We start from the raw sequence: 24,755 nt of genomic DNA, 5'->3' as shown, positions 1-24,755 counted from the left end.
AGCGAGGAGTTCAGTGTGGATGGATTGGCCGTAGCATCAGAACAATATTAACACTTGTGTGTGTCAATATCTGCCAATGCAAACAACTTATTGTGTTGTTTACACTGAAGGACTTGTTAGGTAAAAATAATAAAGACACTTTTGTGACTATACTTTTTTATGACTTTTATTTTAAGTTTAATGTAACTGTCATGCTCCTGGGTGGTCGGGGGTTCTTCCCTTGTTCATCTTTCTCTGTTCCCTTTTCAATTTTCTTTGCAGTTTTGTATTTATAGTTTGTTTTTCCTTCTGTGGATGTTGCACTTTTGAACTTTAGTTATGTTTATTAAGGTTGCCTGAAGTCCCACTCTATGCAGCACCAACTTATGAAAGGCACCACTCGTGGCACGGATGAGGTGGTAGCAAGTTTTATATTTACTTACTTTGGGATTGCCTGCCTTTTTCACCACCATGAGATCAAAATGCTAATTTGCCCAATACTATGGCTGATGCTTAACATGGGAGTCTGCTGGCATTCCCAAAGATGTATGTCACACCTTTATACTTGCTTAGCATTACCAGGTTAGCTCTGTTAGCACATTATTTGTCTCATTTAGCTCAAAGTTCCTCAGTACAGCCCTGCAGAGGGATCAGCTTTGTAGAGTCATTGCTGCTGGTTGAAGATATTCTAAAGATGCCTTACACATTAATACAAATTGTACAACACTGGTGATGGGATTACTTTCGTTTTTGCACGCCATCAACCTTCAAATCAACATTTTCAACCACATAAATTTAGATTACTCTTGCAGCACGAAAAGTAACAGCCATAGAGGTCATATTATGGTGTTTATCACATTTGCTGTGATGTTTGGTTGCAACATGCAGTTTTTCTTGGGGACATGCTGACAAACATATTGAACCACACAAATATGTCCCTAATACCAGGTACTCACAGTCTTTGTCTTTGCGAAATGAGTAAATTTTGGCAACAAATGAAGGTAGACATTAAGAGCTTAATTGCCAAGCTCGGACACCACCTGCCTGTAAAATGTAATAGTATAGTCGTAGCAGTAATCGTACAGCGGGACTACCTTCTTTTCAAAATGTGACATTTAACTCTGACAGTTTTTTCAAAATATATACTCAACACAACCCCCCTCACATGATCAGGAACCCTGAAGTGCTGAACCGTTCCTTTCAGAGTGCACATTTCACATTTTCCCCCCTCCACCCTCTCGCCTTGACGAGACCTATTATTACAATGTCAGATCTAATTACACAGACAATTTACATGTGATACACAGCCCCTTCAAAACAATAATATACTAAATACTCTGCAGTGGCTTACAGTGTGCGTCCGTGTTAATGCATTGAAGTCAGCGCAGCACTAATCAATTTATGATATCCTTTCAAAATACTCAAAGAATGAGACAGTGGATGCTCAGTTTCAATCAGTAGAGACAACAGAAAGAAAATGATTGAGGGCAGAGCGGGAAACGAAGAATGCTACAAGAAAAATTGCCTCAATATTTCAGGGTAATGTGCAGCGAAAGTGAAGATTACCCATTTCTTATTAATCTTTCATCATCTTCTTCCTTCTGCCACTGAAGTCTTAGGTGCTCCTCAGAACCACATGATTAAAAAGTTTTCATATTTGTCTTACGGGTCAGGGACGGTGTGGAAAATCACGTCCCACATTATCATTAAAATCATGGTTTTTGTGATAAAAACAAAACAAAACAAAAAAAACATGCTTCATAAAGCAAAATGCACGTTTTAGGCCAAATCTTTAGTCTGTATTTAGTCTACAGAGCTGGTGTCATCATGTGACCTTATTTACACATAGGTCAAGTGATAAGCAGCAGTTCTACAACCCCAAACAGTGTCTGAGTTTTGTGACTTCAGCCATTTGCGCCACTATTCCTCCTTTCCTTTTTCCCCTCATTGTAATTGTTCTTCACATCCGATCGATGTTTAACATTCTGAGCACAAAATCAAGACTAAGCACAGGGAGACTGGGGTGGAGGGTGGGGGTCGGACCTTGGCACCACGCCCATCTGAGGTAAAGGGGTCCCCTTGTCTACATATTTAAAAAAAAGAAAAAAAAAAAACATAAATACATATATACATATATTTAGACAAAGAAAGGGGCAAAAAGAACAAGTCACATCAAGTGAGAAACTGAGAATGAAATAAAAGAAAACAAGAGGACTGCCAAATTTAGACGAGAAACAGAGTGACTAAAGGAGGGTGAACGAGAGGAGAGAGACAGATATGTATTTCTATATAAAGTGTCCAGATGTGACCTCCTCAGAGGGGGTCCAGCCTCATGGCTCAACACTCATTAATAAGGTCACACAGAGGTGAGACAGACGGCTGACTCACTGCATTTCAACAAAAACAGCACGAGGAGGAGGAGGGAGCCAAGTTCACCAGGTTTATAAACAACTTTTTGTATACAGCTTTGCTTAATGCTGCAGAATGCTGCATTTTTTAGAAGTTACAGTACAGGAAAGAGATTTGGATGCAAACCCCAATCTGGGAAACAGAAGAGCAGCAAACATTTTGCTGGGTTTATTCCTTTGTCAAATTGTCTTTTTCAGTAAAATTTATTGTAATAAATAAGAAGTTTAAAATTAGCATTTGCATTGCAAATGCTGATGTGCACCACTTTTTTTTTTATCTTCTCAGGGATTTGAAGTTGCTCTTTCTCCTATCTGTGGTTTCATACCTAAAGATATGCCTGAAATAAGGCCAAATGCACTGATACAATATTTCAATTGGGTGTCGGTTCAATCCTGAACAGTGAGAATACAAAGGAGGAAGTATTTTTGTTCCCCATATGTTTGCAGAAGTGAATTGACACAAGTGAAAAGCTCCAATAAGATGATGGGTTTTCTCTCTCTGTGATGTTTTACTTTGACTCTTGTTATGGTAGAATGTTGGCTCGAGTCAACACTTGTTGGGAAGCTTTTATTGCATTTACTGTAACATAGCTTGTTGTCATCAGCTTGACTCAAAAAGAATGGATCCTAATCTCGCCATCACAGTGAGGAAAACTGCTAATTAATTTAACAGTGATACTGGATTGATTCGTAGTGTCAGCAGATATAGGAAAAGGTTGGATTGATCCAAAACATCTTTTATCTTCCCTGACCATGTAAGTCTTCTTTCATCTATCTGGCTGCCCCTTGCAACCAGAAACTTAGAAAAACATGAGGGTGAAGCATCTGTGGCAACAGGTAGAGCTGTGGGATCATCTCAGTCACCCTTTAAGAGTCACACTCTAATATTGAGAACCCAGTAAGTTGACTCTGTGGATTTTGCGTTTTCAGTGGAAAAATCCATTCATAATTGATTCAAGTGACTTGTTCAGTCTCAGCTGACTTTCTCCAACCTTATCAACAGAACATTTGCGTTATGACCAAAGCTAGTACCACTAAGTAATACTGGGCTGTGAGTTCAGTTTTATGATTGGTAGTATGCAAACTGTCATGGCCACTGATGAATACGTACCATTACCACAGAGAGCCGAGGAAAGGCTGCAACGAGAGTACTGTGGTGAAAAGTGTACTCTAAGCCCCCAAACTGGGGCATCACACCTCTATGATGTCATACAGATCAAATAATAGGAAAAAAAACTGTCTGGAACTTGGAACTGAGCATTTCAAGTAGTCTGAAGTCTTTCACAGGACTCACAGGACTAATAATGGAATTTGGAAATGTGTCATGTGGATATTCACTTTTGTAAAAGTACGTGACAGAAGTATATGACTGAAAATAAATAATACATCCACTTTAATGAATTAATACTGTTCTGACAAAGGCTAATATGGCAGACAAGATTATCCTCTTCAACATGATTAGGCACTGAACTTTGAGTAATTTCAGAGATGATCATACACAGCAAACTCTTTTGCTTTACCCCCAAAACTGAAAACGTGACCAGAGGAATTATTGGAGAACACATCTGAGACCCTCATTTACTATGTAGGTGACAGTTACAGTGTGTCGGTCTGTGTGTGTGTGTGTGTGTGTGTGTGTGTGTGCGCATTTTGGGAAGGGGGGGGGAGGGGGTTGGTTGGTTGGTGCACCTGCTCTGCCACAGCAGCTACACACAGGTATTCAGACGGGCGCATATTTTGTGTTACCACATACACACACTTACATGCATGAAAGTGAGAATCGCTCACACAATACCTCAAAGTTCCACACACAGTTTAAAAACACACATTCACACATGTATTAATACGCACACACTCACACACTACACATTAAAACATTCAGACAAGTGCAAGGTTGCATTCAATCACACACACATCTACATATACATATAAAGATAAAAGCAGTATCACACACTCAGGTACAGACCTGACAGAATGACAAGGTGAACTTGAACATACACATCAAAACGCACACAAGTACAAGCACGCAGTCATTCGATCGCACAAAGAACACAGCAACGTTCAGACCTCTGCGTTTAACCACATTAAAGCACACACACACACACACACACACAGAAGCTGACATCACACACTGAGATACCGACAGGGTAAACCTGCCAACTCACACACACCATCGAAACACACACAACCGCAAACCTACAAAAACACACAGTTACATAAAAAACAACAACATCACAAATTCACACACACAATAGGCATAAAACCACACATGTTAAAATTTGTGCACATATGTAAGTAAAGGTCCACATTTACACATACACCACCATCTTATTCTGATTGCTAGATCACTCTGTTCATGTGCACGCATGTGTGTGTGTGTGTGTGGTAGCAGATTAATCTAGCAGGGTCGCTGAGATGACACTAATCCCTTCGCTGATTATCTAGAGCATAACATCACTCTAATCTGTTGGGGGGGGGGGGTTAAGAAAGACAGACAAGGTTAGAGAGGGAGAGAAGTGCGGTGGGGGGGTGCAGGGTCAACATGTTCAGGTTTGGTTCATTAAACTCTGAAGTGTTTCTTTCTTCTTTAGAGTCTTGAACCTGAAGGTGACCTAAATGGGCTGCAGTCGCTCACCATTGAAGCTCACAATCATGTTTATGGTATAAATAAAATATTTAGGGGTTGTTTTGCTGGTGCAAAGCTGCGCCATAAATTGCCTTTTTGTGAATCGTGTGACGTTTGATCATGAGCACTTTTTTGCTGTGAATGAACTTCGCTCAAACAAACTGTAGAGTGATGGACACTACACCCTGGCGACATGTGCACAACCAAATGGAGGCAATACGAAGCTCTGTCACAGTCCGCAGCTACTTTTAAGACTCCTTTAAATTTATATGTTTAGCAGCTAACTGATTACACAGGGTACATTTGGGTTGATCAGTTACATCTTTAAGATGCTTTCTTTCAAATTTCTAATTACAACGTGGCTCTTTTACCTCTATTGATTGAACTGAATACTAGATGACAGTTTATTATACTTATAGTAGCTTTCAAACAGTACAATTGATTGTTTAAACTCATCTAGGCTTTGTCAGGTTTATGTTAAATGAGCAGCAGAAAGCATTTTCATATATGGCACAATAACCGCTACCTTCCAACCAGTTGATGAGAACATTCTCAATGCGGCTAGTAAATGCTGTAAAACAAGCAAAGCAAAATATCACCCGCCATAGCAGCTGCAAAGCAACAACAGATTGACCTACAAAGCCTCAACAACCCCCTAACCATACCAAAGCAAGCAGTTAGTAACTGTCTAGCAACAGCCAAGCAACCACAGGCCAACTAAACAGAAACACCTTGGCCCCAATCCATCGTAAAGATACATTTGCAGATGTTCCTGAGAACTGGTTACCAGATTGTTGAGCTTCTCCTCTAATTCATCCTGTTTTTTATCTTCTTATGATGCTAAAACATTGATTTTAAGACATCCAAACATGAGTCTTATCCCTCAGTCATTATTGACTCACATCCATAGGTGAAGGTAAAGATCAACCAGTAATTCGACACAGGCTCATCTCTGAAGGCAAGAGATCGATACAGCATTTGTATCAGTGCCAACGTTTCACTGATCTACCTGTCAATTTCCTGCTCCTTCATTTCCCAGTGTTAATATGACCCAAGGTTCGTGAACTCCTGCCCAACCCAGAGCAGGAAATCCACATTTTTCAATCAGAACCGTGGCCTCAGAGTTGGAGTTGCTAATTCTCATCCAGGCTGAGAAACAGCATCATTGATATCTTAGTATTGCTACTGAAGACTGCAATATCCATCAAGACACACACAGAGAGAAAAGCTAACACAAACATCAAACACAATCAAATTTTACAAGACCAGTTGACTGAGAAACGGTCCTGTTAAAGGGAGAAAGCAAAGAGGGAGTTTTCTAGAAAACTCTTAGCAATGATAGAACTGTGTGTGCTCCATATCCCCTGCTGTCTCGGTCTCTTAGCGTTATCATTATCAAAGTAAATTGCAGCTCCTGTGCGCCCGATGAAATACAATATTTCCATTTCTGACTCTGCATTGTCTGCTCCCTCTCTGCGTCTGCAGATACATAAAATAATCACAACACTGTCACAACACATCGCACTCACAATGGATCATTCCAACATGAGGCCCACGACTCTCAAGTTTTACATTTCTTTTGCCTCGTTGGTGCATTCGACACCCAGGTTTGGATAATTCTATAAAATAATAAAAATGTTTTTTTTACACTTTTGCTTCAGCTGATTTAATTAATAACCTCCCCTTTGTGAACTTTGCTTTTAAACACTTGTGCGTGCATATATTAAAACTTTAACACGAGTCCTCGAGAGGCTTAGGCAAGTTTAAACTCCACCTAATGACATGAACAAAATTAATAAAATGTTTGTCATCATTTTTAATTAACCACCACTCACGCATCTGTCTAAAATCCATTAACCACTTGAAACCAGACTGCTATGCCCTCTAAAATTATAACATTTATAAATCGGTTAAAAAAAATATCAAAAGGGGCTCTTTTTTTTTTCTTTTACAAGTTTAATTTCAGCACTTTAGTTCCACTGCGATGTTTAAACAATAGGTTCAGGGAAGATCTTTTCCTGTTTTTTATATGATTGTACCCTTGTGCACAAGGTCAGACTCATGAAAATATAGATGTCCCAGTTTAGTGTGAAAGAACTTAACTGAGCTAACAACGCTCTAGGCTCAACACTATTCACCGCTGAGTACAAGCCAAGCCTTACTGCAGAACATCAAGCTGGACCTCACTAATGCTTTCATGGGTAAACGGGAGCAAATTCTGACATGATGCAGAAACCATGAAATTCAACGTGTGGAGGCTGCTAGAGCACCACATTACTGCCACCTGTTTTGGGCTCATATGGCCATTAAAGTAATCAACACACTTTTGTTGGTTAAGTGTCCTTATACCTTTGCTCATAAAATGTGAAAACAGGTATGGTCAGTCCCATAAATTCCCATTTTAAAATGCTCAACTTTACAGTATAAATAAATGACCATCTATCCATTTTCTTCCAATTATCCAGTTCAGGGTCACCGTGGGGCCTGGAGCTTATGCCACCCATCACTTGGCAAGCAGCAGGGTACACCCTAGACAGGTTGCCAGTTCATTGCAGGACGAGTACTTAAGTCACTTTTCTACTAGTACCTACTTGACTCATTTTGACTTGACTCCTCTCAGGTTTTAGGGACTTCCATTAAGTGGCAGTACCTGGTACCCGGTACTTGTTTAGGACCTAGTTAGCCAGATTTCCAACTGAGCTAGGGAGTGACATCATTTGATGAGTCATATGAGCAACTCTTCCACAAGAATCAGACCTGGCTTTTTTAAAAATCGAGGTGCATACAAATTATGTCATTGGACTCTCACCCACTTCAGGTGGCACTTATTTAAAAAAAGAAAAACAACCAAAACCAAGTAGTCACATCAAGTCAGTTGTGGTAACAACTAAACCACTGTTCCACCTTACAGATTAACAGCTTGCTCCAAATAAGTTTTAGTGTCACCAGCCAATTTACCCCCTTCTTAAGAAATGTGGTCAGAGTTTTTGTTGTGCAGCATTTTAGTGTAATTGTCTGACAAATATTTGGTTTGTTATTGGTTAACTGCAGTAAGAGACCAGAGGTGAGTGTACTTGTTTTGATAAGTGAAATTCTAGTATTTGATTTATATGTACCCTGCTAATCAAGCTTACTGATCTACCTAAGATAATCTCACCCACAATAATAACAGAGTCTATTTTTTATTTGTTTGTTTCTTTAAAGTACGCAGGAATCCAGCCAGTTGATGAGATCAACAACGAGGTATGGGCTTCTCCTGTAACCTTAACCCCTTTACTCCTTGTCTCCTTAACTCCTTGTCGTCTTGGCCTGTTTTCAGGTTGTGGAGTCGACTCGAGTCAATCGACATAAGAATGGTCATAAATATGGTCACTTGTGGCTCCAAAAGACTAACAGCTCCAAAATGCACAAACCAATTTGAGACATCATGGTAGCTATGCCCATCTTTTATGTGTAGCCAAAGAAATATAGGAGAAAAATGCACAAACAGCACATTTTTTTAAAACTCTGTCACTTTGAGTGGAGGGTTTAAGATTCAGTGCATCACAAGTGTGAGCTCACTCAAAACTAATGAGAAGAAGCACAAGAGACAGAGTGGCAGAAAAAGGCAGGTAGAGTCAGATAGCTGAGAGCTAACATCTTCCATTTTTGATGCATCCAGTCAAAGGTAATTAAGCTCTGTTTAGTGTGTGTGTGCATGTGTGTGTGTAAGTACATCTGCATGTGTGTGTTTCAGTGATTATATGCCTGTGTGACTGTGTGAGAGGAAGAGAGAGAGAAGGAGAGAGGCAGATTATCTGTGTCAGTGGCCATTTGCTCACAACTGGCGCCACATCGAAGAGAGCCAGAGGCAGAGAGCATCATGGGTAAATGAGCACACACTGCCTGGCGTTTTTCCACACAGCGGGCCAAGAGAGGAAAGAGAGAGAGAAATTGCATGCCAGATGACCTGTCTCCTCCAGTGTATGCTAGTGTTTCACTAATTCTCCGCAGACACACGCGCACACAGTCAGGACCCGACAAAGCTGTGAATCTAAAGCTGATGGCTAGAAAGAAATGAATTGCGAAAATTAAAAAAAAAAAAAAAATGCATGTACCCATGCACACACATTTAGCTTGCACCATACCTGTTACCCTGGAGTTGGTGTACGGAGGAGAGAGGCTGTCATGTGACGTCATGTACTGAGACCCATCGGCATAACTCTGAGGAGGGAGACAGGACATCTAGTTAGCAATGCAAACAGCATCATCTGTAGCATTACAAGTAGAAATAGTCCTTGAAGTTGTAGAGACAACACTGGATGACTGACACTTTTACATTTTCCAGTGTACATGGTGTATACAGCAGTGTATAGTTCAAAATGTTTGGAAATATGTATGAAAACTAAATGTGAAGCTGTAAGTTTAGCGACGTGTGATGGAGCTGCTTGTAGGCAGGTTATGGTCTAAGTTTGACCACAGCAAGCGTAGAAATTAGCACTCTTAGCAGGAACATGACATGCTCCGTTTCCTTAAATGTTGAAGACTTGACGAAAAACACAACAGCAATGACAGGAAGCAAAGCTAAAGACGTGTAACACAGGTCTCCTGCCAAATCTAAACACAGGAAGTAGAAATTTGTGCAAACTGGTAGTAGTGAAGACAGGCTGAAGACAATTACAGGCTGAATCTGCTGCTGAGATGCTCTTAATGGAACTTCATAAAAAGCCTCTTCTGTACCTTCTGTATATTGATATTCAGTATATTTACTTCTTGGCAGATAAAATAAGTAGCTGGTAAAATGGTGGAAAGAGTTAAAAGAGAAAATACTGGATTTCTTCAGATGGTGACACAGGACAAACGGTTATCATAAAATCTATGATGAACAATTATTACATGTGAATGTAATAAATGTAATATTCACAGCTTGGTACTGGTTCTATGTCCTGTTGCTATTGTACAACAGTTTAGTTCATCTCTGAGGCCAAAGTCATCAGTGATGATGAACCCAACCTTAAAAGCAAAAAGTTAAAAAAATAAGAAAATAGTTTTTGATGTGTGCAAGTTAGAATTTTTGTATTTTCTTCATTCCCCGATTGACACGTTTAGGGAGAGTAACTTAAAAAAAAAACTTATTCTGATTGTACGGTGTTGGGTTTAGGATTATGGATGTGGTCACTAACAATGACTTAGGCCTCAGATGGATAGCTCCGATCCTCTTTAGTACACATTGCCTGCTTGCCTTACTACAATATACTCTCAGTTTTATTCGAAAGCTTATAAAAACATAGAAGAATCATGTCGAAGACTGGGATATAAAGTGGTCCCTCGTTTATCGTGGGAGTTACGTTCTAAAAATAATCCGCAACAGGTGAAATCCGCAAAGTAGCCAACTTTACAATTATTATAGATGTTTTAAGGCTGTAAAACCCCTCATAACACACTTTATACACTTTTCTCAGACAGGCATGAACATTTTAACACTTTTCTCTCTTGCTTAAACACTCTCACAGTTCAAACCTTTGTAGAAAAATAAGTCCAGTATTATAGAATGAAACCAAAGGCACCCGCCGTTGCCTTTTACCGTGCAAAATGTTTCATCTATGGTTGTGTACGTTGGGGAGAAAACTTACAAACATACAGTACAGTACTTCAGTGTCACACTGTTAGCAATGTTAGCAAAGGTGAACCGTGTTAAACCGAGGGACCATTGTATTACTAAGTGAGCATTTGTTTCGTGTAGCCAGTGTGTTGAATGTGAAAGAGATGGGCAGGTGCAAAGTAAGTGACAGGGGTTAGATTGTCGAGGTCGGACGACTGCTGCCATCAGCTGTGATGAACTGTGGTTCAAAGAGGGGCACACAATGAACCAGGGCCTGGGTGCTGAGGGATGTGCACTAAGAAGTCTGATCCACAGAAGCTACAATTCACAGCTTACAGGACCTGGAGGACTCTCATAAGATGCTGTAACTCTTTAGGCTTAAGAAGAAAAATGGCCCCAGGAAGTTTGAACCCAGAGCCTTCTTAGTGTGTCATTGCTAATATACAATTATCACTTTGGAACTAGAATGTACCTTTTTGGCTCATTTACATGGCCAAATACCTTAATTTGAAAATGAAAGGCACATATGTGATCAACAGTTCAAACACTGTTGTTGTTTGGTGCTTAAGATCCAAGACACAACTGTACAAGTGGCTGAGAGTTCCAGCACTTCAAGGTTTTGATGGCCATTAAAAACGTCTGTTTGAAAAACATGAACAATTCTATGGGGACAAAAAAAGTGAAAAGTTCCCTGCCAACAGGTTGTTTCAAGACACGTCCAGTGCATTAGTCATGAAATGATGAATGTTATGAATGAAGGCAAACACATCAGCTTTAGTAATCATTATTAGCAGTTGTTGTAATTTGTTACCTTGGAAGAACGACTTCCACTCGCCCATGATGCTGCACCCGTCCGCTCCTCCATATCTGTGAGACGGGGAGAGAATGATGGTTATTTTTTTAAATGACCAAAGAAAACACACAACACACAATACTGACAGTACAAAATTCAGTGTCCAAAAATTATGTGTTAATCAGCTAGCAAGAAGCAGATAGATGAAAAAATACTGAAAAAATGAAGTTAAAAGAAACACTTTACAGCGCTTTATTGTACATGATGTTCTAAAACACAGTCGTTTCGTTTATACTTGACATATTAAATATCTTCAGTCCTTAGTTTTGCATTTTAATCACTCACAATATCAATCAATATCTTTCAGCACTTTTATATTACAATTGTACTGTGTCTATAATCAACCACAGCAGCGTAAATCATTACATCACCATTCCCCAAGTCATTAAACGTTATTGATTATGATTGCAGAGCCTTTAATGTGTCTCAGGAAAGTTTAATGGTCCTTTAAGCCTTCTGCAGACCACTAATATCTAACAAACTGGATTAGGAAGTTATATTTTACAAAAGGTCAGAGTGTTGACTCAGGGGTCACAGGTAACCTATGAATGGCACCAGGTTCTGTAGGGTCATGATGAATTCTTATTCCAAAGGCTGACCACATGGCACACTGCAATCATCCTCTATGGGCATTGTATGTTTATTCCTATTAACAGACTAGCTTTAGTTTAGTCAAAGTTAACCAGACCTTTACTATAGAGCTGTGACGCTTACAAGGCTAACATCCAAGGGCATAATTTGACGATTTGTTGGTGAAAACAAAGGTCAAGAGACATCAACATCAACAGAGAGAGGAAGAAAGGAAGGGATACATGACAGGTAGACCGGTGCATTCAGGTCGCATAAAATGTGCAAATGCTGCTCTCACACACACACACACACACACACACACACACACACACACACACACACACACACACACACACACACACACACACACACACACACACATAGCCGTCTCATGCATTGTAATGCACAAATCTCTCTTCAATAGGCTCTTCATTGTGTCAGTGTGTGTATAGTGAGCAGCTTACATTCATTGTCGAGTCATTTGGAATGTCAGCTTATCTCTGTGTGAGAGTGTGTGTGTGTGTGTGTGTGTGTGTGTGTGATTTAGCACAACAGAAATAAACTGGTTCAGTTACAGAGAGCCTTTTGGAATTAAGCCAAACGTCCCCACCTTGACTAAGGTACCTTTGGGCTATGACTTTGTATAACAAATTAGAACAGACCAGAATATAATAGAGAATACAACTTACGACAGTTTGGAGAAATGACAAAGAAAACACTTGATGGCAAGCTGGATTTAGTGATTGGCTGCATTTGAAAAGCAGTAACACATATTCAATAATGAGTTGGTCTGAGGGAGTGTGTTTGATGACCAGGTGGATATTTTCAACAAACACTTGATGAACACTCGATTTTATTAACACATACACAGGAAACGGATAAGACACTATATTTGTACAAATGCAGTTTGTCATCAATCCATGAAAATTTAGGGAACTTGTTATAATTAGGTGAATTTGGGAAACTACAGGGTGGGCCATTTATATGGATACACCACAATAACATGGGAATGTTTGGTGATATTAAAGTCCTTTTTGTGGCACATTAGTATATGTGAGGGGGCAAACTCCTCAAGATGGGTGGTGACCATGGTGGCCATTTAGAAGTCGGCCATCTTGGATACAACTTTTGTTTTTTCAATAGGAAGAGGGCCATGTGACACATCAAACTTATTGGTAATGTCACAAGAAAAACAATGGTGTGCTTGGTTTCAACGTAACTTTATTCTTTCATGAGTTATTTACAAGTTTCTGACCACTTATAAAATGTGTTCAATGTGCAGCCCATTGTGTTGGATTGTCAATGCAACCCTCTTCTCCCACTCTTCACACACTGATAGCAACACCGCAGGAGAAATGCCAGCACAGGCATCCAGTATCCGTAGTTTCAGGTGCTGCACATCTCGTATCTTCACACCATAGACAATTGCTTTCAGATGACCCCAAAGATAAAAGTCTAAGGGGGTCAGATCGGGAGACCTTGGGGACCATTCAACTAGTCCACGATGACCAATCCACTTTCCAGGAAACCGTTCATCTAGGAATGCTCGGACCTGGCACCCATAATGTGGTGGTGCACCATCTTGCTGGAAAAACTCAGGGAACGTGCCAGCTTCAGTGCATAAAGAGGGAAACACATCATCATGTAGCAATTTCAAATATCCAGTGCCTTGAGGTTTCCATTGATGAAGAATGGACCCACTATCGTTGTACCCCATATACCACACCAAACCATCACTTTTGTTGTTCCAGCAGTCTTGGAGGGATCCATCCAATGTGGGTTAGTGTCAGACCAATAGCGGTGGTTTTGTTTGTTAACTTCACCATTCACATAAAAGTTTGCCTCATCACTGAACAAAATCTTCTGCATGAACTGAGGGTCCTGTTCCAATTTTTGTTTTGCCCATTCTGCAAATTCTGTGCGCCGATCTGGGTCATCCTCGTTGAGATGCTGCAGTAGCTGGAGTTTGTAAGGGTGCCATTTGTGAGTAGCTAATATCCGCCGAAGGGATGTTTGACTAATGCCACTCTCCAGTGACACACGGCGAGTGCTACGCTGTGGGCTCTTGCTGAATGAAGCCAGGACAGCCACTGATGTTTCTTCATTAGTGACAGTTTTCTTGTGTCCACATTTTGGCAAATCCAACGCTGAACCAGTTTCACGAAACTTAGCAAGTAGTTTGCTAACTGTAGCATGGGAGATGGGTGGTCTCGTAGAGTGTCTTGCATTGAAATCTGCTGCAATGACCCGGTTACTGCATTCACCAGATATCAACACAATTTTGATCCGCTCCTCACGTGTTATCCTCTTCGACATGTCAATGGCTGTGAACAAAGAGAAACTTGTAACTAACTCATGAAAGAATAAAGTTACGTTGGAACCAAGCACACCATTGTTTTTCTTGTGACATTACCAATAAGTTTGATGTGTCACATGGCCCTCTTCCTATTGAAAAAACAAAAGTTGTATCCAAGATGGCCGACTTCTAAATGGCCACCATGGTCACCACCCATCTTGAGGAGTTTGCCCCCTCACATATACTAATGTGCCACAAAAAGGACTTTAATATCACCAACCATTCCCATTGTATTACAGTGTATCCATATAAATGGCCCACCCTGTACATTTGGAGCTTAATGGCTTTAGGAAAACCAGTTTAACAATTAGATATAAAGAACAAGTACTAGGTCAGAAGGTTTTCAAGCACATGCTGGATTTAAGGTAATTAAGGTAAAAGATTACATTTAGGGAACTTACATTCAGTCAGATTTAGGGTGGATTCAGGGAACACATCTGCAAATTTAGAAAGTTTATATTTTATCACTCAGACTGACAGACAATACATTTGTTTGACCAGATTGTGGTTATTGAGACGTGAACCGATGTAATTAGGAGACACGCAACTTGCCTGGAATAAGGGGAACACACACTTGATCAGACAAGCAATGTCCAGCTATGAAGAACTCAAAAAGAGGTATAAAGATGTGGTCTTAATGCAAAAAAAAGCTTTTGCAATTAACGTTACAAAACTGGAGGTCCTTGGTTTTGACGTCTTGAGGTAAAGTTGTTGAGTTGTAAAAACAAGTAGTGTAAATATTCTGTTATTAGAAATATGTCTATCATCGGTATTGAGATTTATATTAAAAGGGAAGCTAGAGAAATATTAACTTGTGGAGAAGCGATGAGAATAAACTAAGCGTCCACTTCTTCTCACTCCTTTTCAATATGTATACTGATTCAGAATTAGTGAAATGATATTTGAGTGTTTTTTTTCTCATTTTCTTCTTCCTAAATGACTTTCTGTTTATTTGAAGAACATAACTTAAACATGGTTGGTGTGGTAGAATGGATAAGCAGATTTTGGGAACTTAATTAAGGAATTTTAGTAATTTTGTACCCATAAGGGGAACAAATACTGCATTATTAATCATTAACTAGCATGATTTGGAGGTGTAGCTCTGTAGTATAGCAGTTAATACTTTTGTTTAATGTAAAAGAGCTCCAGTTCGAGATTGGGAGAAGCCATAATTCCCTGGGAGATGCTGTCAAGAAGCTGAGTAGTTTGATCTGGTGAATGTATAGTGAATCAGTTGGATTCTTTACCTGAAATAAAGAAAAAGCTAAAGTGGCTTTATATTACATGTCCTGGTAAACAGTTGTTTTCAGGTAACCAGAAATATGATTCTTTATATGTTTTATTTCTTTGGTAACGCATATTTCTGTCCAGCAAATAAGATGCAGTTTGAAAAAGGGAATGAGAAGAAGGAAAAAAGAAATTAAAAGTGAAGAAAGGTTTGAAGACTGCTGGTCCTGATGAGGTAGAAATGGTGAAGATGGGGAAAAAAGAGGAAGAGGAGTACAGCAATTAAAGAATGCATCTCTGCTCATTGAAAATTACAAAGAAGGGAAGATTGGATGAGAGGGAGGCGAGGAAAAAGAGGAGAGAAAATACAAGTTGGGTGTGCAGAAGTTGAAAGATGTGGCGAAGGAAGAGAGAAGGAGGAGAGAAGGAGGAGAGAAGGAGGCGTCCATGTGTCCTGCACCTGATAAGGCTCCGATTGAGGGCTATAAATTACACAAGAGAGAGGGAGAGAATTTACACACAAGCAGGGAAACACACACTGAAAAGCACAGAAACATACAGCCCTAACCCTCTATTTCTCCCTCTCTCTCACACACGCACACACAGTGCAGGTTATCTATCATCAGTTAATGAACTTAGACTGACAGACAGCTCCATGTCTCTCACACTGATCCTATTAAGACCTGCCTGACACAAAACAGACTCCTATTAATACAGTTACCCTATGTGTGTGTGTATATGAGTGTGAGAGTGTGTGTGTGTGTGTGTATGAGTGTATATGTGTGTGAGTGTGTGTGTGTGTGATTACTGAGGACAAAAACAGCCCTGTGCCCAAGTACTACCATTGAGCCAGTCTTTGTATTCCATGTGAGTGTTGTTTTTGTTTTCTAATTTTTTTTTGGCAGTAAAATACAGTTAACCTGGTCACTAGAGAACCATGTAGGGTTAGGGTTTGGTTTTGGTTAGTGTTCAGCATTGACAAGTTGGATAGTTTGGAAAGACCATAATACTATATTTATAATGTAAAATCGTGCTAATTTGTCTATATTGGATGTGCCTGTAAGAAAACCCAATCCAAATCAAACCTATATGGCCATCACTGACCTAGTGGATGTTAATATGCTAATTTAAAAGGGCTGATTTTCAGCTTTCAGTCTCCATTAAAGCAAAATCCTTCAACTAAAAGACAACTAGCTCAAATCCCAGCTTATTTTCTTGAAGCTACAATTTAAGGATGTCACCAAAAGCAGTCCCATACACACAATTAAAAGGAAAAAGTTTTGCTGTATTAAAAATCATAATGGCAACCGACACACAACCAAAGCAATCTCAAGAAGGTTTTTTTTGTTGTTGTTGCAGTACCCTCTTTGGAAATAATTTCACCCAGCAATCTTCAGCAACCGTTCAGTAATTGGTTGCAGAATAGACATTTTTCCCTAGTGACCAGAGGTTGGCAATTGGTTGCAAACATGTCTCTAGACCTGTGTAAATGAGGCCTTAGATTAGACCCCACATGAATGCTTCCCAGAATTTAAGTAACAGACACAACTCAACATCAGATGCTCAGACTGCATAAACCAGACATTAATAGCTAAATTGTTGCAAATAATTTTTAAGAATGCCAGTACGAGAGTGAAAAGCATAATTCCTTGGACTTAAAAATTAAAAGCATTTGCATGAATATGCCTGGGTTAACTGTATTAGCCACTTTCAGGGAGAAACTTTTGAAATAACTGACCAATTCTACTCTGTGGCACATAGCTTTAAAGATTTCAGTTTCCTGGCACATACAGAGGAAAAAGTCAAGTCAACCATGCACCACGAACAAACGTGTTATATATGTAATGATGTAATGGCATGCTGACAACTGAAGACTCACACAGATACACACACACACACACGTGTTGATTAAGGTAATAAATGGCCTCTGATTGACAGAAATGAGGACAGTGGTCGTGCTGTGAGAAAATCAAGCGTATGGGTGTGCACCTGTGTGAGCTCTGTAGGCTCACTGTTCTCATCTGGTCTCCAACCAAACTCTATAATTAACTATAGGCCTTCCCCAACCCCAATATACAAATGTCAAACAGTGTGTGGTGATCAGAAACAGAACTATTGACACATTTGTTAATTTAATAAAACGCGCACGCTCAAAGACTCAAATAATCCTAAAATGATTTTTAAAAAGATAACTGTTTTATTTTTGTTATGAATGAAAATCATTACCTGGTGTCGATTCAACAACGACAATGTAGAACAAGGTAACGGAAAATCATTTGTTCCCAGAGAAGATTTAAAGAAAATAAAAAGCTGATTGGCGGTTTTGTGATCATCATATTCACTGGAGATACTCTTAAGACTCTCTTTTAGTCAAACTCAGCTGTGTAATCAAACACTTTTACACCTTCTCAGTTGGGAACATCTCAAACAGAACCTCTCCCAAGGTAATGACTGCAGCCATAATGAGTTGTAAAAGCCTTAAAGGCAATTTTATTTTGGAATTGACTTGAAACGTGAGAGCTGCACCACCAAGTGAAAATCAAACCAAATCTCATGGTAACAGATTTTTGTTTGGTAGAGCCCAGTGGACATATCCAGTTGGTTCAGAACAAATGGCCAAGGCGCTAAATTGCTGAAGGCACCCAGACACTGTGATATTTTAGCAATATTCTGATGCATGTGGACTTGATTATTATATTGATGATTATCCATAGCTTCAGTTCTTTCTGCTCAGTTAGCTATATTTTCTTCTTTGCTAGAAATCCAAACATTTTGTCCAGTGGAAATCTTTTGAGGTTAATAACCAGCATTAAACCTCTCTCACTTTGAGATACAGGACAGGATTCTCTGATGACTTCCATATTTTATTCATGCTAGAGTAGTTATCTGGATTTAGGTTCTTTTAGGTGCAGTTCAAATAATCACCATTAGGTGGGCTTCCAGAAAAACACTACCTGTGTATGTAAAACAGTTTGTGTTTAACCTATAAATTGCTGTGACCTTCTTTAGGTTAACCTGACAGGTTCATTCCTTTCAGTGCTCACTCGGCTTCAGTTAGATCTTGTTTGAACAACTCTATTTGAATTGACCCTTCCAGCTGTTTTTTTACTGATCCCCACAGGGAAATGTGTTCTCTGCATTTAACCCGTCTTCAGTATAAGACGAAGTGAGCAACCACTGTGCAGTGCCTGGGGACCAACCCCAGCTGTAAGCCAAAGCCTTGGTCAAGGGCACAGACACAACAGAATTAACCTACCATGTTTTTTGATAGTGGGAGTAAATAGAGATCCCAGATGAATCCCAGGGAGAACAGCTAGCACCACAAGGAAGAGCCTTTCAGTGGTCCAACTACTGTTAAACCACAGTGCTGACCAGTATAATTACATTTTAACTGAAAATAGAAGTTATTTCAGGAATGAATCTTTACAACCAGTTGTCTTCAAAATAAACAACACACGAAAGTTCAATAAAACACAACGGAAGTGTTTTTTAGACAATGTGATGGAAGGGTGCAGAAGAGACAGAAATCAAAACATGCAAATGATTTCATGGAAACTGTTTAAAAGAAGTGGTGGATATTTCAGTTTTCTGAGAGAGAAAAAGATACAAAGTAATGTGTGGTTTTTGTGTTTTGTATGATTCATACAATACTAGTTTGCTATTAGCTGTTTACTGTTAGCTTGTCACTTTTGCAGCTGGTCTGTCACATTATTGTCTCCCCAAAAACACTTCTGCTGGGTTTTGTGTATTTTTGCAGCAGCAGGTCACTATAGGTCACTATAAACAATAAACTATAAATAAACTATAAACAATCTGTTTTGTATGTATAAACTTAAACTGCAAGCTCTCATCAAAACCTGAGGATGACATAATAATCACAGGAGTAATCACCTGCAGGATGAAAGAAAAAGAGAAGAGAAATAGAAAATGAAGCAGGAGGAGACGTAAAATCATGAAGGACCACAGATGAAGATCTAATTCAGTCATTTTAGGAACTGAAGCTTCTCGTACTTTCACTGAGCTAAATTCAGATTATTATCCAGGGCGATCACAAACACACACACACGCACGCACACACTAAAACGAGACAGTAAGAATTAAGAGACAGATTACATCTCTGTATCTTCTCCTTTAAAGCTGCTTAAACTGTCTAACACCCACAATCCCACTACGTGTGTGTGTGTGTGTGTGTGTGTGTGTGTCTGGACAAGCAGAGGAAGTGATGAAACAATCATATTCAGGAAGTCGACCACGTCCTGTTTTGTTATATGATTCATGCCCTCTCTCCTTGTCTCCCTTTCATTCCTTCATTTGTTTCCTTCCTTTCCTTTGCCCTACCTCTCAAACCCCATTTCCTCCCCTTCCTTTACTTTCTGTTCATCTTTTCGCCATTTCTCTTTTTCTTCTTTCCCATATTCATTTTTCCTCTTTTCTTCTCATTCTTTCCGGGTCCCCATCATCCAATTTGATTTCCCTACTTTCTTTTCTCTTTTTCTGTCCTACCTTCATACTCGTTCTTCTCCTTTTCACATTTTTTTTCTTTTCCTTTTTCTTAGTGCCTCTCTTCTTTCCTTCCTTTACTTTTTCTCTTTCCAGCTCTATTTATTCCTCCATCCTATCATTCTACTCTTTTTTCTTCACTCTCTTTTTATTCTGCTCCATATTTCTTTTATTATTAACTCTTTTGTCTTTACTAGTTCACGTATACCCTCATTACTAGAATTTAACATATATTCCTCCCTTCACAATTTTCCTGATTTCTGCTTACTTTCTTTCCTTCTTTTCCCAATTTTCCTTTCTAATTCTTTCCTCCCTTCCTGATAACCTTTATCTTTAATCTTTTTTTTCTTTAATCACTCCCTTCTTTTCTTTGTCAATCATTTCTCTTCACTGCCCATTTTATTCACACATTTTCACATCTTTCCTCTCCGCTCTCATTTCATGTCCATCCCTCCTTCACTTATGTTCTTTTATCCTTCTTCTCTTCCATATATTCTATCCATTACTTAATAATTATTCCCCCTCTTTTCATATGACTTTCTTTCCTAACATTGAAAGATCAGGGTCGGAGAAGCAGGATTATGAAGTCAGTCCTGGGGCTGACCCGCCTGTAGAACCTTTGAGCAAGGCACAACAGCAGATGGCATCTCCATCTGAACTTTGAGACACAAAGCTCAGAAAAAAAGTCCTCTCCTCCGGTCTCCGTGGATACAGAGCTCTGATCGAGAGGACAGTTGGAGATGAGGATGAGGATGCCAAATCTATTGACATCTTGTTACCACAGCAACGAGAAGAGAGAGGACAAGAATGACCACCATCAGGGCTACTACTAAACAACATGTATGTACTACAAGAACAGATTTCCACTGATGGAGGACAGAATTCCACCCATGATCAGTGTTACTGATGGGTGATGAGCTGAGATTGTTTTGTTTTGTTTTTTTGTTGTTGTTGTTGTTGTTTTTATCAATGAAAGGTTAGAAAATTAGCTACATGCAATTAAAGAATACAAATCTACAAACTGCCAGAGTTTAAAATTATTCTTATATTTAGTGAAGAAAGGAGACAAACTGTTAATAAAGTGGATCAGTGTTAAATACTTTCTGAATAAAGAAAACACACACACACACACACACACACACGCACACACACACACACACAAACTGTAGATGCTCAAACCATGTCTTCATTTGAGCATGTTGTCTTTCACCCCTTTTCCTTTTTGGAGTCAGAGGTGAATATCTTTACATGAGAAGGTGAAGTGCTAAGTTACCAGCTAGTTCGAGCCAACTTGATTAGAAAATGCATCGCACCTTCACAAATACCTGCTAATTTCTGTGGCACTAAATATCCGCCAATTAAATAATATAACCAAAACCAGGCCACTAATTTCTTGAATGGGCTGTCAGCACACCTAAATGTACAGCAGGCCATGTTAATACTGTGCTTATTGGCATCAATGCCACTAACTCAGTGGAGAGTTCATGTAAGGTGACTTGCTTTAGCTAAGGTAAGGTTGCATTGGGAACCAACCTCAAGAAGCCTTTTGAGGACCTATTTGCAAGAACTGTAAATACATGAACACATTGTTATTATGAAGATGTAATGCATATTTAAAAGCAAAATGTACTTATACTTGGATTTTACACAGCAGTTTTTGAATTTTACTAAATATTTAAAGTGCTGCAGACTTTCGGCCTGTCCCTTCTTTCAGAAGTGGTCACCACAGCAGATGGATCTACAAGTCACATTTTAACCATACATTCATACAATGTTTACTCCACACATTTTACCCTATGGACAATTTAGAATCACCAATGGAGTTAAAGATGACTCAATCAAAATTCTCCCAATTGTGTTTGGGAGAACTTTGAGCTTTAGGAGGTCTTTTAAAAAATAGTCAAGGTTTAATTGTTGATCTCAAGCTATGTTATTGCTAACCTTAATCAGAATACTTTATTAATCCCGAAGGAAATGTATCCTCAAGTATTTGTTGGATCAATGGAACATGCCTTTAAATATCCAAAAAGTACATGAATGCCATCACACGAATTAGCAAACAGATTCTGTAGGTAAACAACTGATTTGTAATCAAAAACCAGATAATGTCACTGTTGTGCCCATCTTAACATTAAGCACATATTCTATGGAGACAGGAAACATTTCATATCAACACTTCACAGCGTTTTCAGTATGTTGAGGGAAAACAAAGTGACAGTGATTCCTTTCCAAATATATTTGCAGAAACTTTTAGATCACGGGTGTTAAAAGTCCTGCATTTTGTGGGGCTGGGTGTTGAACCTGGATAATTAACAAAATGCACTTGTAGCACAGCATATGGAAACAGTCAAGCACCAAAAGTCAGCTTCCTAATCCTATTTACTTATTCTCTGCCAACATTTAAGTATGTTATTAAGAAGAGAATTAGACTGGGACTGGAGAACTTTATTAATCCAACATAGCCCTGCCAAATAGCCAAATCCAACATGCATTCATTTTCACAAGAGACACACTAACAGAGAGAGAGTCTATGATTGAATGAAGGATCTTTACTGCTATTATACATCGTGCAATGAACATTGATTTGACTTTCACTTAAGATAAAAAAAAAACCACAATAAATTAAAAGAATGAATAAAAATAAGTAAGTAAATAGAGATAAAAATAAACGTAAACTTGGAAGGAAACTTAATCAGCAGTGTAAAGCGCTGTTAGCCAATTAAAATGTCCTCAGACAATATTCTGTTTTTATTGAAGTATCTGAGTATTTTTGTGTCATGTTCACAGTTAAGTGTGTAGCGTGGTGGAGTCTGTTAGTTCTCGACCCACTACCAAGTACTTTGGGTGATTAACAAGCAGCTAGCAGCTTGATATAAAGCAGCATATATAAAGTCATACAAGCCTGAAAACTTAAGTTTTGAGGCTTAAAGTCCCATATTCACCCTAAATAAAATGGGTCCATTTACATCCCCTCAGTGACTCACAGAGCTGAGACATGTATCAATAAAACAAGGGCGTATCTAACCAAGTACATGGTGCAGAATATGAAGAATTTTAGCTTCAATTAAATTTAGCTTGGGTGGAAAAACATGTATATTCTTGGGGTTTTATTATCTTGTTGTCCTAAGAATAAGAACATCTGTTAAATGAGCACTTGTTGAGTGTAAGTTTGCCACAGTGAATATTTGGGAAAACCAAATCCATGTGCACAACAAATGTATGTGAAAGGCAGACATATACATATGGTCTGTCAAACCTTATGGCTGCTTGAGGGAAAATCTGAGGAGGAAATCAGGGTTCAAGAGGTTAATGATGAGAATTTCATTCATGTTTCTTACACACACACACACACACACACACACACACACACACACACACACACACACACACACACACACACACACACACACACACACAGGCCAGTGTTTCCTGTCATTAGGCAGCGGAGCTGTTCTATAATTAGAACATCTGGACCCAAGTAAGTTTAGTGCCAGTGCCCTCACGCAAACGCACACACGCACACACACACAGAGGCAAACATTTCCAAACCATAAAATCACACACACATATACACACACAAAATTGTACATGTTTTATATTTCAGTGACTTGTTTTTTCTTTTTTTATTCCTTGTTTTTTTTTTTGTTTTGCTTTTTTTTGCTGTTTTGTTCGAAAAAAGCACATTAAAGCAACAAAACAAACAACAGCTTGGAGAGCTAATGGCACGCTAAATGAAGGGAGAGAATAGCTCAAGTTGACAGAAAGAGAGAAAGAGGGAAGGGGAGGGAGAGATGGAAAGTGAGAGAGAGGGGAAAAAACATTAGCAAGTTCAAACATGGCTTTTTTTTTTTGTTGTTGAATAAGCTGCGTTGCGTGTTTTTTTTTTTTTTTAAAGACTGCCGAGTTTCACAGTCTACAGATGCCTTTCCAAAAAGAGAGATTAATATTGATAATAAGAAGGCCGTTCCTTTCTGTTTTGTTTTGTTTTGTTCCTTTTTTTTCCATCTCTGTGGTGGGGGAAGAATAAGAGGCACAGGCGATTCCTTTGACAAACCCCCTCGTCTAGCCGCACAGGCCCATGTGAAGCTGAGCCAACTGTGGCTTAGATCTCTACACACCATCACAACCAGAGGAACAAAAGGAAAAAAGGGAAAAATGCATGTAAACTGGTCACAAGCTTAAAAACCAGCAGAGTTAGCAAAACTTTTATACGGTCTAAGTGAGAAAAATCAAGATGAAGGCACTGAGCCAAAGGCTGTCTGGAAACTACTTGTAAGCAGAATTTAAAAGAGTAACCAGGGTTTATTGAAGTGGTTACTAATATATAATAGTGGCATCAGTGTAATGTGTACAATTTACTTTTCATGCACAACAATATACCAAGGTGTAGCCTGTGTAATATATTTCTGATTGGCTTGCAGGTGTCTGTCCAATCATGACATTACATACTAAGGTTTCCACAAACCTTATAATCCACACTGTGTGATACAGAGCTGATAAATCTGGGTTATCTATCAAGCATAAAATACAACGGCGATCGATTACAGTGTTTGACCCACTGGCTGATCAGCAGAGGCCATAGTCACATTGTGTGATTGTCATCCTCAATTTCTGACACTAGATTTTGTCCTGAGCCTTTTTTGGTTGCAGGATCT

General features: G+C 39.1%; 1 protein-coding gene across 4 annotated transcripts in view; it reads right to left on the bottom strand.

Moving 5' to 3' along the window:
- tcf4 (transcription factor 4) overlaps positions 1–24,755 on the bottom strand; it is a 241,975-nt gene that overhangs the window by 165,763 nt on the left and 51,457 nt on the right. For all 4 annotated transcript variants that reach the window (XM_035915060.2, XM_035915066.2, XM_006782080.3 and 1 more), the window contains 2 exons: positions 11,406–11,461; positions 9,141–9,216 (listed from right to left, as the gene is read on the bottom strand). In XM_035915060.2, the coding sequence (XP_035770953.1) occupies positions 9,141–9,216; positions 11,406–11,461 (132 nt within the window). The remainder of the gene's footprint in view (positions 1–9,140; positions 9,217–11,405; positions 11,462–24,755) is intronic.

The sequence above is a fragment of the Neolamprologus brichardi genome, chromosome 7, assembly GCF_056152115.1.
Source record: "Neolamprologus brichardi isolate AB-2024 chromosome 7, ASM5615211v1, whole genome shotgun sequence".
NCBI lineage: Eukaryota > Metazoa > Chordata > Actinopteri > Cichliformes > Cichlidae > Neolamprologus > Neolamprologus brichardi.
Note: the sequence above shows the minus strand (reverse complement) of the source record. Positions and strands in the feature narration are given on the sequence as shown.